This window comes from Danio rerio, chromosome 3 (assembly GCF_049306965.1).
Source record: "Danio rerio strain Tuebingen ecotype United States chromosome 3, GRCz12tu, whole genome shotgun sequence".
NCBI classification, from domain to species: domain Eukaryota; kingdom Metazoa; phylum Chordata; class Actinopteri; order Cypriniformes; family Danionidae; genus Danio; species Danio rerio.
Window position 1 is genome coordinate 24,570,320 of NC_133178.1, and position 12,181 is coordinate 24,582,500.

At 34.6% G+C, this 12,181-nt stretch overlaps 1 protein-coding gene across 11 annotated transcripts in view; it reads left to right on the forward strand.

Annotated features, from left to right (window-relative positions):
• pik3r6b (phosphoinositide-3-kinase, regulatory subunit 6b) overlaps nucleotides 1-10,292 on the forward strand; it is a 135,077-nt gene extending 124,785 nt beyond the window's left edge. For all 11 annotated transcript variants that reach the window (XM_073944508.1, XM_073944507.1, XM_073944511.1 and 8 more), the window contains 10 exons: nucleotides 1,301-1,688; nucleotides 3,472-3,562; nucleotides 4,802-4,915; nucleotides 5,306-5,416; nucleotides 5,580-5,694; nucleotides 5,786-5,856; nucleotides 8,733-8,823; nucleotides 9,256-9,311; nucleotides 9,421-9,524; nucleotides 9,660-10,292. In XM_073944508.1, coding sequence (XP_073800609.1) covers nucleotides 1,301-1,688; nucleotides 3,472-3,562; nucleotides 4,802-4,915; nucleotides 5,306-5,416; nucleotides 5,580-5,694; nucleotides 5,786-5,856; nucleotides 8,733-8,823; nucleotides 9,256-9,311; nucleotides 9,421-9,524; nucleotides 9,660-9,813 — 1,295 coding nt within the window. In that variant the 3' untranslated portion in view covers nucleotides 9,814-10,292. The remainder of the gene's footprint in view (nucleotides 1-1,300; nucleotides 1,689-3,471; nucleotides 3,563-4,801; nucleotides 4,916-5,305; nucleotides 5,417-5,579; nucleotides 5,695-5,785; nucleotides 5,857-8,732; nucleotides 8,824-9,255; nucleotides 9,312-9,420; nucleotides 9,525-9,659) is intronic.
• The last annotated feature ends 1,889 nt before the right edge of the window (nucleotides 10,293-12,181 follow it).

Below are 12,181 nucleotides of genomic sequence, written 5' to 3' on the forward strand. Positions count from 1 at the left end.
TGGCCTCACTAACACTACTTCCGGCAGCAACCTAGCTTTCCCATGTGGTCTCCCATCCAGGTACTGACCGGGCGCAGCCCTGCTTAGCTTCAGTGGGCGACCATGTGAGAGTTGCAGAGAGCTAGCTGCCGGTCAAAAAACTTGAGAGGATAATATATGACATTGACAAAAGTAGATGTTTGTCCTTTTTTAATATCTTGTTTCAATTAAAGTAAAAATAAATTAGTGTTTTGTTATGATAATATATAAGCCAAAATCTTTCGGATGAGACGTTAAACTGAGGTCCTGACTCTCTTTGGTCACTAAAAATCCCAGGATGTCCATCAAAGAAGAGTAGGGGTTTACCCCTGGCATCTTGGCCAAATTTGCACACTAGCCTCTGTCTCCACCAATCAGCTGGTGTGTGGTGTGTGGTCTGGCGCAATATGGCTGCTATTGTAGAAAACCACCATATAAATGTAAGAAATTATTATTATTAGTATTATTATAGAATTTCAACAGTAGTCATGCTCCTCTTTGGTTTTGAAGGAATTATTGAACATGACGATTATCAAACTTTCAAAAAGCTGATATTTGTGAGTTATCGGTGTATAAGTGTGCATGGAAACATGCTCGATAATACGAACATTAAGAAAGGGGTTGATTTTATTAGAAATTTAACTCCTTTAGAAGTTCATAAAAGAGGATGTGCTCCTTTCACAGCCAAAAACAGTATTTGTTGCTCATCTATTTGTAAATCTCTGACTATAGTTAATACAACTTGTATATCATGTTCATAGTAGATCCAACTGCAAATATGACCCACAGTTGTCTATCATTGCACTTATAACTTATACCTATATCCTGCACATGCTGCTATTGGACTTTTGGTTAGACCTAAACTGCATTTCGTTGCCTTGTTCTTGATCATGTGTAATGAGTGCTTCATTCCGCTCATTTCGACCACAATGAAATGTATTTTGTTTTGTTTTGTGTTTGAAATAAATAAATCAAATTAAAATCATAAAATTGAATCCAATATCTAAAAAAACATAATTTTGACATGTTGACAACACAAACCAGGCTTTAACCACAGTGTACAGAATACTGTATAAACATTATTTGCTGGCATCCAATGAACACCATAGTAAATGTGATGACTTATTTCAGGCAGTTCAGAATCACATCATGCAGTTGTATCTTTAAAACTGTGCAGACATTTCACAAGCTACAAACATCTGAAAATGCGTAATGAGGCACTTTTAAACAGATCTGTCATGGTGATGTCTCAGTGCTCTAAATCTATTCATATTTTAAACAGGGAATGAGCTGGTTAACTATGCCCTGATGGTTCCTGCCGACCGAAGCTCTGCTTACCTGGACCAGGACGATCTAAAGCGTACCTCTGTCATGTCAACCGTGTCCACAGACAGTGGCATAGAGGGAGACATGCCCATCAGTGAGCTTTCCTCTCTGATGATGGACTTTCAGAGCGGTTCAGATGACCAGAGCAGATCCCTGTCTTTCTACAGGAGGCCGTGTGTGCGGTGGCCCAAATCAGGCAACAGAATGACGCTCATGATGGAGGCCATCAAGGGCAGTGGAGGATGTTCCCTCACTAAAGAGGAAAGAAACCTGACGGCTCGCATTGTTGTATTGGGCGATGACAGAACGTTGGGACGGCTAGCTAAGACTCTCTACACTATACGGTTAGATGCATTATTTTAAATGTGGTTTGATGTTTTCATCTTGACCCTAACAAAACCAAAAAAATTATTAAAATTGAGATTTATGCATGACTGGAAGCTGAGTAAATATGCTTTGTTGTGGTAGGATGATACTTGCCCTTACAAAAAATTACTGCAGTTTTTTTTATTTAAGAATACTGCAATTCAACTGAAGTACTACTACAGTTCAAGTGCAGCACAACTACTGCAATTCAACTGAATTACTACTACAGTGCAGCTACTGCAATAGCACTAAAGTGATACTACTACTATAATGCAGTACAACTACTGCGATAGATCTGAACTACTTCTTCAATACAACTGCAGTGCAACTACTTTCCTGCTCGATGGACAATGGTTTTCAAATGAGGTTTTAGTACTTCAGTTTTTCAGTTTCAGTATTGCTGAAGTACAGTACTACAACAATATACTGTATTGCACTTTTCAGAAGTATAGCTAACTACAGAAATACATCTACAATACTGCAATACATAATATACCTATACCCATGATGTACCTAAGTGCAATATATATATAACATATCCCTATTATGCCCCGCTCAGTTTATTTAATTTTACTTCAGTTTTACTGCAGATTTTACCGCTGTTGAACTTTATTGCATTGTAGTTAAACTGTTTATACAGTACCTCATAATACTGCAATTTTGCAGTTGCATATACTGTATAGGCTACTGCTGTTGTACTATTCATTAATTTTTTTTATTCGTTTCTGCAAATAAAGTCTTAAAATTCAAATTAGAAAATTAATTGAATCCAAAAAACATCCCTGAAAAAAACTACAAAATATTCTTGGAAGATTGTTGAAGAACAAACCCCTTGAAACACAAGTGCAGTACAGTTCTTACCACAACATTGGCATATTAAATTACAGCAGCACAAGTGCAGTAAACATGAAGTTTACTTGTTTTACTCAAGTATTTTGTAACTTATGCTGCTGTTGAACTTTATTGTACTGTGTTTATACTTCATTGCAATCTGTACTTAATTTTACTGCAGTAATACTTTTATGCTGCTGTACTGCAGTTGTACTACAGTTTACTGCAGTTCTTTTTTGTAAGGGTGGTATTTGGTGGAGATGCGATTATTTGAATATCTGGAGGGTCAGATTCTCAGAATCTGATCACTTTGATTCACACAGTGCATTTTTGGCATTTCCAACATATTACTGTGCAACTGAAGACTGCTTTTTGGTGTCCAGGCTGACATATTTGAAAATTGGAAATCTGCAGGTTAAAAAATCCAAATTAAGTTCTTTACCATGCATTTTACTAAACAAACATTAGGTTTTGCTATGTTTACAGTAGGCAATTTACAAAAAATGTTCATGAAACATGATCTTTACTTTGATTTAAGTCATAAAAGGAAAAACTCATATATATTTTTGGCTTGTGCAACATAAGGCTGATTTTGTAGTCCAGAGTCAGATTTAAATACATTGAAAACATTATAAAGTGTATTTACTCCCTTGATGAAATAGCTTCTCTTTTTGCCTTTGTCAGTGTAACATTATCCTTTAGAAATCCCTCTGAAATGCTGACTCGATGCATAAAATCACTTATTATTAGCGATATTGAAAATACTTATGGTGCTTAATGTTTTTGTGGATACTGTAAATAGCATTTATTTAATACAGTGTAGAAATATTTACTGTTACATTTGGTCACTTTCATGCATCTGAACAAGAATATGCCGAACAAATTCTGAACATTTCTGAACAAGTACATTTATATCTTGTTCATGCTCAGGAAAAGGGAGGCACGACATCTGCTGCTAACAAAGAGAGTGAATATGGAGATGTATTACATTCCAGTGACTGACCAGCCACCTTTAGTTCAGGTAACAGTTTTTTCAGTAAAAAACGGATAATGACACCTCAGCTATGAATGCTGCTCTATGGATAAGCTGCACTCTTTGTACTCTAGTAGGGGTGTGCATTATTTATAGATTACAAATACATTGTAATATTGCTTGTCATTGACTTTAAAAACACTGATTGTGTGATGAAGCCTGTTAGAATGTAATTAGAATGACCCTGTAGTTCAAGTCATAAATGCAAATAATATGATGTGTATATAGAAAATATTAACTGTGTCATGGCAAAGAACATTTATTTATTTATTTTAATTTATGATTATTTATTATTTGCAAATATTTTTAAACAAACTTATTTTTTATGGTATTGGAAAATTATGAATTTAATCCATTTAACAATAAGGCTGATACAACAAAATGTGGAAAATGTTAAGTAATATCACAGTAGTAAGAGTAAACCCCCTCCCCCTCAAATATCAGTGCGTAATTTTAGACACAATTTTGTCAGTTTTTTCTGTTTTGTCAGTAAAAAACAAGTTTGTACGTCTCACATACATCACACTGCAGTGTTTCTTTTTGAATTCATCTGTTTTGATGATTCAGTGATGCTTTCATAAAACCCATATGGAAAACTGATATATGCAAATTATGTATATAAAATCTTGACAAGATTGGATTTTTACACATATCAAATCTGTCATAAATGCAAACAGTATTATTTATAATATTACAATTTTTTCTGTAATAAGCAGTTATATTTGTTTGTGTGTGTGTGTGTGTGTGTGTGTGTGTGTGTGTGTGTGTGTGTGTGTGTGTATATATATATATATATATATATATATATACTGTAAAACCCAGCAGGCAACTTTATCAACCGAGTTAATTTGAGTTCTCTTCATTTATTGGGTTTTAGTGTGCTCAAATCACTTTGTTTACTCAAATGCATCTTATTGGGTTTTACAGTGTATTTATGTTATATATATATAATATTTCCATATGAAAGAACTTCTTTCAGTTCTAAATTATCTGCCATTTTAAACTGATTGTTTGAATAAATGAATCTGACCATCCCCTGTTGGTAGTTTTAGTTGTCATATTTACCCATAAAAAAGTCTCAGCCTCCAAAAATACTGGCAGAAAGCACGTTTGACTATTATTATTACTATTGTCAAAAAATTTGCTTAATATTGCCCATCCATAGACTCTAGAGCCTTCCATTTGAGGAAGCACCCAGTGTCTTACTCCAATACCTGTGTTTTCCAGGAGGGTGTTCCTGAAGACATGCTGACACTAGCAGGATATTTGGGAAGTGTGGATCCCTGGTATGACAGTAACATCAATGGCTTAGGGGCCATGATTCTGAAACTGGCACAAATGGTAATGTTTTACACTTCTCACGAGTCTCAGAATTAGAAATTGCAATTACCATATCTGGTTCCAGTTCCTCTTTTATATTCCATATTCTTACCGATTCAGCTGTGAGATAATTTCACTTATAAATAACTTTAAAACAATCATTGCACTATATTTTCCACCTCCAGTCCTTCATGTTTTAGTATGATTGCATTCAATGTCTTTTCAAGTAACATTTATATCGATATTAGGAACAAAAAACAAATATGCAAAAAAAGATCATTAGAATAAAAGGAAAACATTTTTAAATGATCTTCAAATCCGAGTTGAAACTTCTGAAATGTTCTCTAAATTCAAGACAGTTTGATTCCAGACATTTATTTTAAACCTTCATTTTATTCGTTGTCATTGTAGCAGTCAAGTCAGAGCGAATCTTCACAACCCAACACCTTCCTGCTAGATATCATCTCATACTACACACGAGTCAGCCAGCATCCGCTGCATCTTCCCATCTACTCTGTCAAGGTTAGATTGTGTCACGCATCAATTTTCTTGATTATCTGAGTTTACTGAATGAATGGATGCTTATTTAAAAAAGAAATGGTCTTGTTGTTACCAGAAACAGAACATGATTGTAAACACTGTAGCGTGTTTTTCTGCTAATGTGTGTGTGTGTTGTCATGTGTAGATCTGCTTCTCTGGGCTCAGTTCACCCTCAGTAGAGGAAGTGTTTGTGGCTCAGCTCATGATGGACTTCCCCGAGGTCAAACACTACAGAGCCACATTTAAAGACACCATCAAAGGTGCTAATTTGTTGTACTTTTACCACATGATATGTCTAGATGTCCTTTCGTCTGCTTCTACTAAATATTTGTCATTATTTTTGGCTTAAAGGTTCAGTGCGTCACAGAAAATATAACCCTCAAGAATATCAGGGTACTGTTGTGTCAATTAATTACAGAAAGGTGAGTTTTCAAAACAACATTGACCTAATTTAGAGCCGTTATTGTCTTTAAATAAAATGTTTAAGTATTTGTACATGATCAGAATATTTTTACTTTTGGAAATTTTACTTATAAATCTTAACATGTATAATATAATTATTTTTATTTGTTAGAGTGGATTCAATCCACCTCTTTATAAATTACATTAAATGGTTTGTTTGTGAATCGAGTCTCTAGTTAATGATTTACAGATTCAAAAGATCCGGTCAGAGTGAGCCTCCAAATTGTGATTTCCAAATAAATGATCTGGTCAGATCGAGTCTCCGGGGCCTTTTTTTTTTTTTAAAGTAATCCAGTGGTATTTTGGATCACGGATTGGATTTAATATTTAAAAAGGGTTTTTTAAAAGTAACAGAGTAATTTTGAATTATGATCAGACCATGTAATGCAGTCTTAATTTTGATTTGGATAAAACCTGCCCTTTGAGTTATTCAAAACTTTAAACTCAGGTTGGGATCTATTTGATTAAAAAAACTGGATTATCCTGATCCCATCAGAACTGGATTCAGTTGTGATTTCTTTGAGCCAAATTAACCTAATACAAAAAAAAAAGTTGTACTTTTTAAGGGAATGTCAATAGGAAGTCAATAGGACGCATGTCACATCAACAAACAAAACAATATCATAGCAGTTTTGTATTAGAACAAACTAAAACATGTTAAGTGTTTGTTGATTACAGTGTTTCTGTTTCTTACCATTAAAAAAGACAATGGCTGTTTGTGTCCACTGGTATTTTGCCTACCTGTTGTTCTTTGCTAAGCCAGTAAACTACACTGTTGGTTCCAATTCTAAAATTTGGTATTTGGTACTTGGATCATAGTGATCCAACCCAATGTTCCTGTAAAAAACTGTCAAAAAATGAAGATAGATAAGTTAATACTGGATAGCAAAACATGGGGTTTCAAAATCTGGAACAATTTGATCCAGATTCACTTTTTTTGTAAAAACTGGGCCCTGGTTATCCGGTGTTAGGTCGTGACATATCGGTGATGTCTGTCCAAGCCGCTACTCATTTGAACTGAGAAAATATTTGTTTATGACCACTTTTTAGTCATATCACACATTAAAGGGATTTTATTATAAAATTATGGTACACACAAAAGTCTCTGGACTTGCTGCATCACAGACACCAATATTTTAACAATTTATAAAAATGTAATCACTTTCAGGCCATCTGATAAATATACATAGGGCAGTGGCGCAGAGGGTAGCACGTTCGCCTCACAGCAAGAAGGTTGCTGGGTCGCTGGTTCGAACCTCGGCTCAGTTGGCGTTTCTGTGTGGAGTTTGCATGTTCTCCCTGCCTTCGCATGGGCACCCCTCTGGGTGCTCCGGTTTCCCCCACAGTCCAAAGACATGTGGTACAGGTGAATTGGGTTGGCTAAATTATCCGTAGTGTATGAGAGTGTGTTTGTGGATGTTTCCCAGAGATGGGTTGCGGCTGGAAGGGCATCCGCTGCGTAAAAATTTGCTGGATAAGTTGGCGGTTCATTCCGCTGTGGCGACCCCAGATTAATAAAGGGACTAAGCTGACAAGAAAATTAATATATATATATATATATATATATATATATATATATATATATATATATATATACACATCAAGAAGGTCGCTCAAAAGCCTGAGCTGGCGTTTTAGGGTGCTCCGGTTTCCCCCACAGTCCAAAGACATGTGGTACAGAAGATTTTGGTAAACTAAATTGTCCATAGTGTATGTATGTATGCGAATAAGTATGGGTGCCCAGTGATTTGCTGCATAAGTTGGCGGTTGATTCCGCTGTGGCAATCCCAGATTAATAAAGGGACTAAGCTGAAAAGAAAATAAATATATATATATATATATATATATATATATATATATATATATATATATATATATATATATATATATATATATATATATATATATATATATATATATATATATATGTAAAAATATAGTGTGATCGTGATTTCACTTCGTAAACATTTATTATTACCATTTTTTAAACCTCACAATACAGTTTGACAACAGCTCCTTCATATTACTTCACACTTAACAAGTGGATTCAAATTATCAGAGTGACAGTTTGATCCAAATGAGATATACATGGCCCTCTGAAGGGTACTTTAAAGTGAAGACCTCTAATTTGAGATGTCATTCCAAACCGAAGTGCTCTATAATGGCCACTTTGAATGGCCCTTCCAAGTGAAGGATTTTAAAAGGTAAAACTGATGGACACTTCATACCCTGTCTTGATAGGTTTCAAATATCTGGTTTATGAAGGGATTATTGCACAGGGATGAGCTCTTCTGAATGGAAAACAATGTGGAATTAAGGATCCTCTGACTTAAATGATCTGGCCAGAGCGAGTCTTTGGTTAATTCACTGATTCAAATGATGATGTCTGTTCAAGTCTCCAGATAACAGCTATCTGATTCAATCAACTGTTGTCAAAAGTAAAGCCATTATTACCAAAAGAGTTAAACCTTGTGAACAAAACTGTCTAATGATACTTTTGGGAAACAAAGTCTTCAGTTAAAAAGTCAAAGCAAGTCTCTTGTTTACATCTCACCAATTCAAGTGATCAGGTCAGAGCAAGTCTCTAGCAAGGATTCACTGATTCAAAGCATTCAGTCAGAGCGAGTGTCCAGTTAATGACTCTTTGAATCAAAGGATTTAATTGGTGTGAGTCTTCAGTTTACTGATTCAAATGGTCTTTTCTTAGTAAATCTCCAAAAAAAGATTTACTGATCTGTTCAGAGCGAGACTATTGTAAACTATTATTTTAGTGTATGCTTAATTTTCTTATAAAAATGATCTATGCTATAAGTATTGTTGTTTACATTTCTCTTAGGCCTCAATAAGTGACAGAGAAAAGGAAAAGGGAATGTCTTTGACCACAAACGGCATGATGATCAGTGTTTTGCCTTCCTGCAGAGTCAAAAGTATGTCACATATTTATTTTAAATAATATAATATTTCAGTTTTTTGTATAATGGCAGTCAGGATATTGTTGCAGTGTTATTTAAGTATTTTTTGTTAAATGTTTTTGTGGTATGTATTAATTTTTTAGATAAGTCATTATTAGTACTAATACATTTTATTTTATAATGCATTAGTAATTTTATTGTTGTTATTATTGTATTTTTGTGTTTATTTTATGTTGTATTTATTCATATATTTACTTATTAGTTATTTTAACAGCTGAAATAAGATATGTTCAATAAGTAGGCTACATATGTATAAAAATTTCAAAAGTGTTTTATCACTAACAATGTTATTTGCCCAGTAACTAGTTACCAATGGATATTTTTGCTTAGAAAGAAAAATAATGAATGAATTTCTTTGTTTGTATAATTGTCACTTTGTTTTTGCAGGTCTACATAGTCTCAACATAAGTTTCCAAGATATGAATCCCTTAAGGCCAAGCAAAGTAAGTGGATGTGTTGACAGAAAATCTGAAAATATTTAATATTTTTTATTATATTGCTTTATTTATTAATTTTAAGGAAAATTCAAAAAAATATATATGTTCTGTCCAGCCTTCAATCAGAGCTGTTAGCGTCAATATCAGAGTTCTGGAGAAGCAGACATTCACAGTTTGTCTGGATAAAGACCCACAAAAAACATTCAAGAAAGTCCAGAGGTGAACAATCAGATTATGTCCTTTTATATATAAAATATTGACATATTGAGCTTTTACTAATAGCCAACATGACCTGTTAGATGAAACATAAACCCTCTAGAGTCATTATAAAATCATGTCATCTTTTGCACACAGTATTGAAGTTTCTCCATGCTTGGATCCGGGATACTGCCAACAAGCGAGTACTAAGTCCAAGTACAGTTTGGGAGAAGGAGGAGAATCACTAAATAAATACCTGAATAAAACTCTCACGCTACCAATCAACACCTTCTGTGGCTCCGAACAATGACATTATGACTTGTTTTCTATGACACAAGCACTTGAGTCAGAAGACAAACTGAAACTTGACTCCACTCGGTAGCTTTTAGTGTGTTTTATGTGTGTTCATTTCCTCTTTTAATCTCTTAAAATACATGTAACCTCGAGAGGCCATGGCTTCCTGTTGAACTGTGAACAGACACGCTGGTAAGCCTGAGACTGTTTGAATGTGCATATTATCTGTCTGAAGATTGACCTTGATCTAAAGGGCATGATTGTGATCTTGATCTAAATCAATTTCAACATCCTGCAGTATGCACAAAACACAAAAACAAAACATGTTTACACTACTTTTATGACAGTACTGTGTTTGTATGATACTTGGACATAAACACTTTGTAAGCATTATGATGTTCATTTGATGCTTACCATTTATAAAAAGGGATAGTTCGCACAAAAATGAAGATCAATCATCCTTAAGCCCTTTTCAGATCACGCGATTTTTATTGTCGGTTACGAAAGTCAGATTATGTGATTTGTCTTGACAAATTCTTAACTTGTCTCAGGAAACAAGTGTGCCAGACTACACCTTCCTTCACAATCAGTCATCCTGTGACATCTACATCGAGTGTTAGTTCCCAAAGCAATCCCAAGTGTTGCTGTAACAATATTTCTTATCTTAATTTCAATGTTTTTATCGTGTGTTAATCTCAGTAAACACTCATGCTTGCTGACAGTAAAGATCAAACATATATTTCCTTTTTTAATATTAAGATATTTTCTTTTAAATCTAAATGTTTATTTTCCAGCCATGGGTTGCTTATTAATCCCTCACCTGAATTTGCCACGAGTGAGAAGGACAAAATGAAAACACATCAGTACTGAGGAAAAAAACAGGGATCATGTCATGTTCATGCATCGGCTTTTTCCTCAGTGCTGATGTACTTTCAATTTCTTCGTCTCAGTCGCGGCAATTCAGGTGAGGGATTAATTAGCAACCCATAGCATGATAACTAAAGACAAAATAATGACATGTTAAAAAATAGCTAATAAATGACAGGTTTGGGATACAACAGTTAAAGTGGAGCATTACTTAAATAAATAATTTTCACAAAGCGGAACAAATCATGCACCTGCACAGCTAAGTAGTGGACAGGCTCAAACTAAAATGTAATTTGTATATTTTTATTTCTGAAAGGAATTTCGTTTGGTATAATTTGTGTCTTAATTGTAACGTTTTTTTTTGGGGGCAGTTATCTACTAGATAAATAAAAATAACGAATAACATCTAAGGTCTAAGGTGAAATGCTTCAAAACCAGTCCACTTTATGCTTTAGCAACAAAGCATGAACTGGTTTGTTAAATAAAATAATAATCTAGCCTAAATAGATTTCAGAAAAAAAAATTCAGAGAAGGCTACTGTATATTAAACTGTTTTCATAATGTTGACAAAATCTTCCATTGTCTGTGTCATTGTAATTTGAATAAGCAAGAAAGGCTTTTACAATGTATTAGCAGCTCTGAAGTGTTTCCAGATTATCTCGGTCGAAAGGCTGAGAGAACTCAGAAACTCATTGTGAGAATGCAGAGGTCTGCATATTTGTGCCAGTCTGTCAGATAAAATAGTTTAAAACATTTGAATATTTTAGAGAATGTAGTAAAAGTTTGCATTACCAATGATTGATCTTTTTCACCCGAGACCCACCCATAAGTAAATATGCAGCCTATTTTTGATTATCTGACCACAGATTAACGGCAGCACATGTAGATAAAACTGAGAAATTATGTGCACCTATTGCTCAGTGTCACCCACGTGACAGAACTCATCTTAAAGAACAGGAAAAAATGAAACATGCTAGACTTTCTGCGATGGTGTCCTAAGGTGTTGCAGACATGGTATCAGTTGTCATGAACTATGCTACATTACACGAGAAGAAATGATTGAATCTCACAACGCTCATTTGTCGTTTACGACTTGCCACAACACCCTACGTGAAGGAAATGGTACCAAAATCGTGACAAAAATCGTGTGATCTGACCAGGGCATTAGACAATCCAAGATGTAGGTGGCATTTTTGCTTTATTAGAAAATAAAGAGGATTTGATCTGAAACTGTGGTGATTGCTGATTTATACATTGTAAGTCAACGGCTGCACTTGAAAGTAAAAAAAAATAAAAAGAACTAATTCAAGCCAAACTTAATTAAAACTTAATTAATTAGTTAAGCTCCTGATTTAATGTTGATGAAAAATTGAGCTGCATCCAATGCTTTTTAATCTGCTCACCTAACCCCACCCCTAACCCTACCCGTCACAGTGACGTCACTCACTCCACTGAGAGCATTGTGTCTGAAATTGCATTGCTGAGTGATGCAATCTCAGCTTGCATCATAAAGGCTG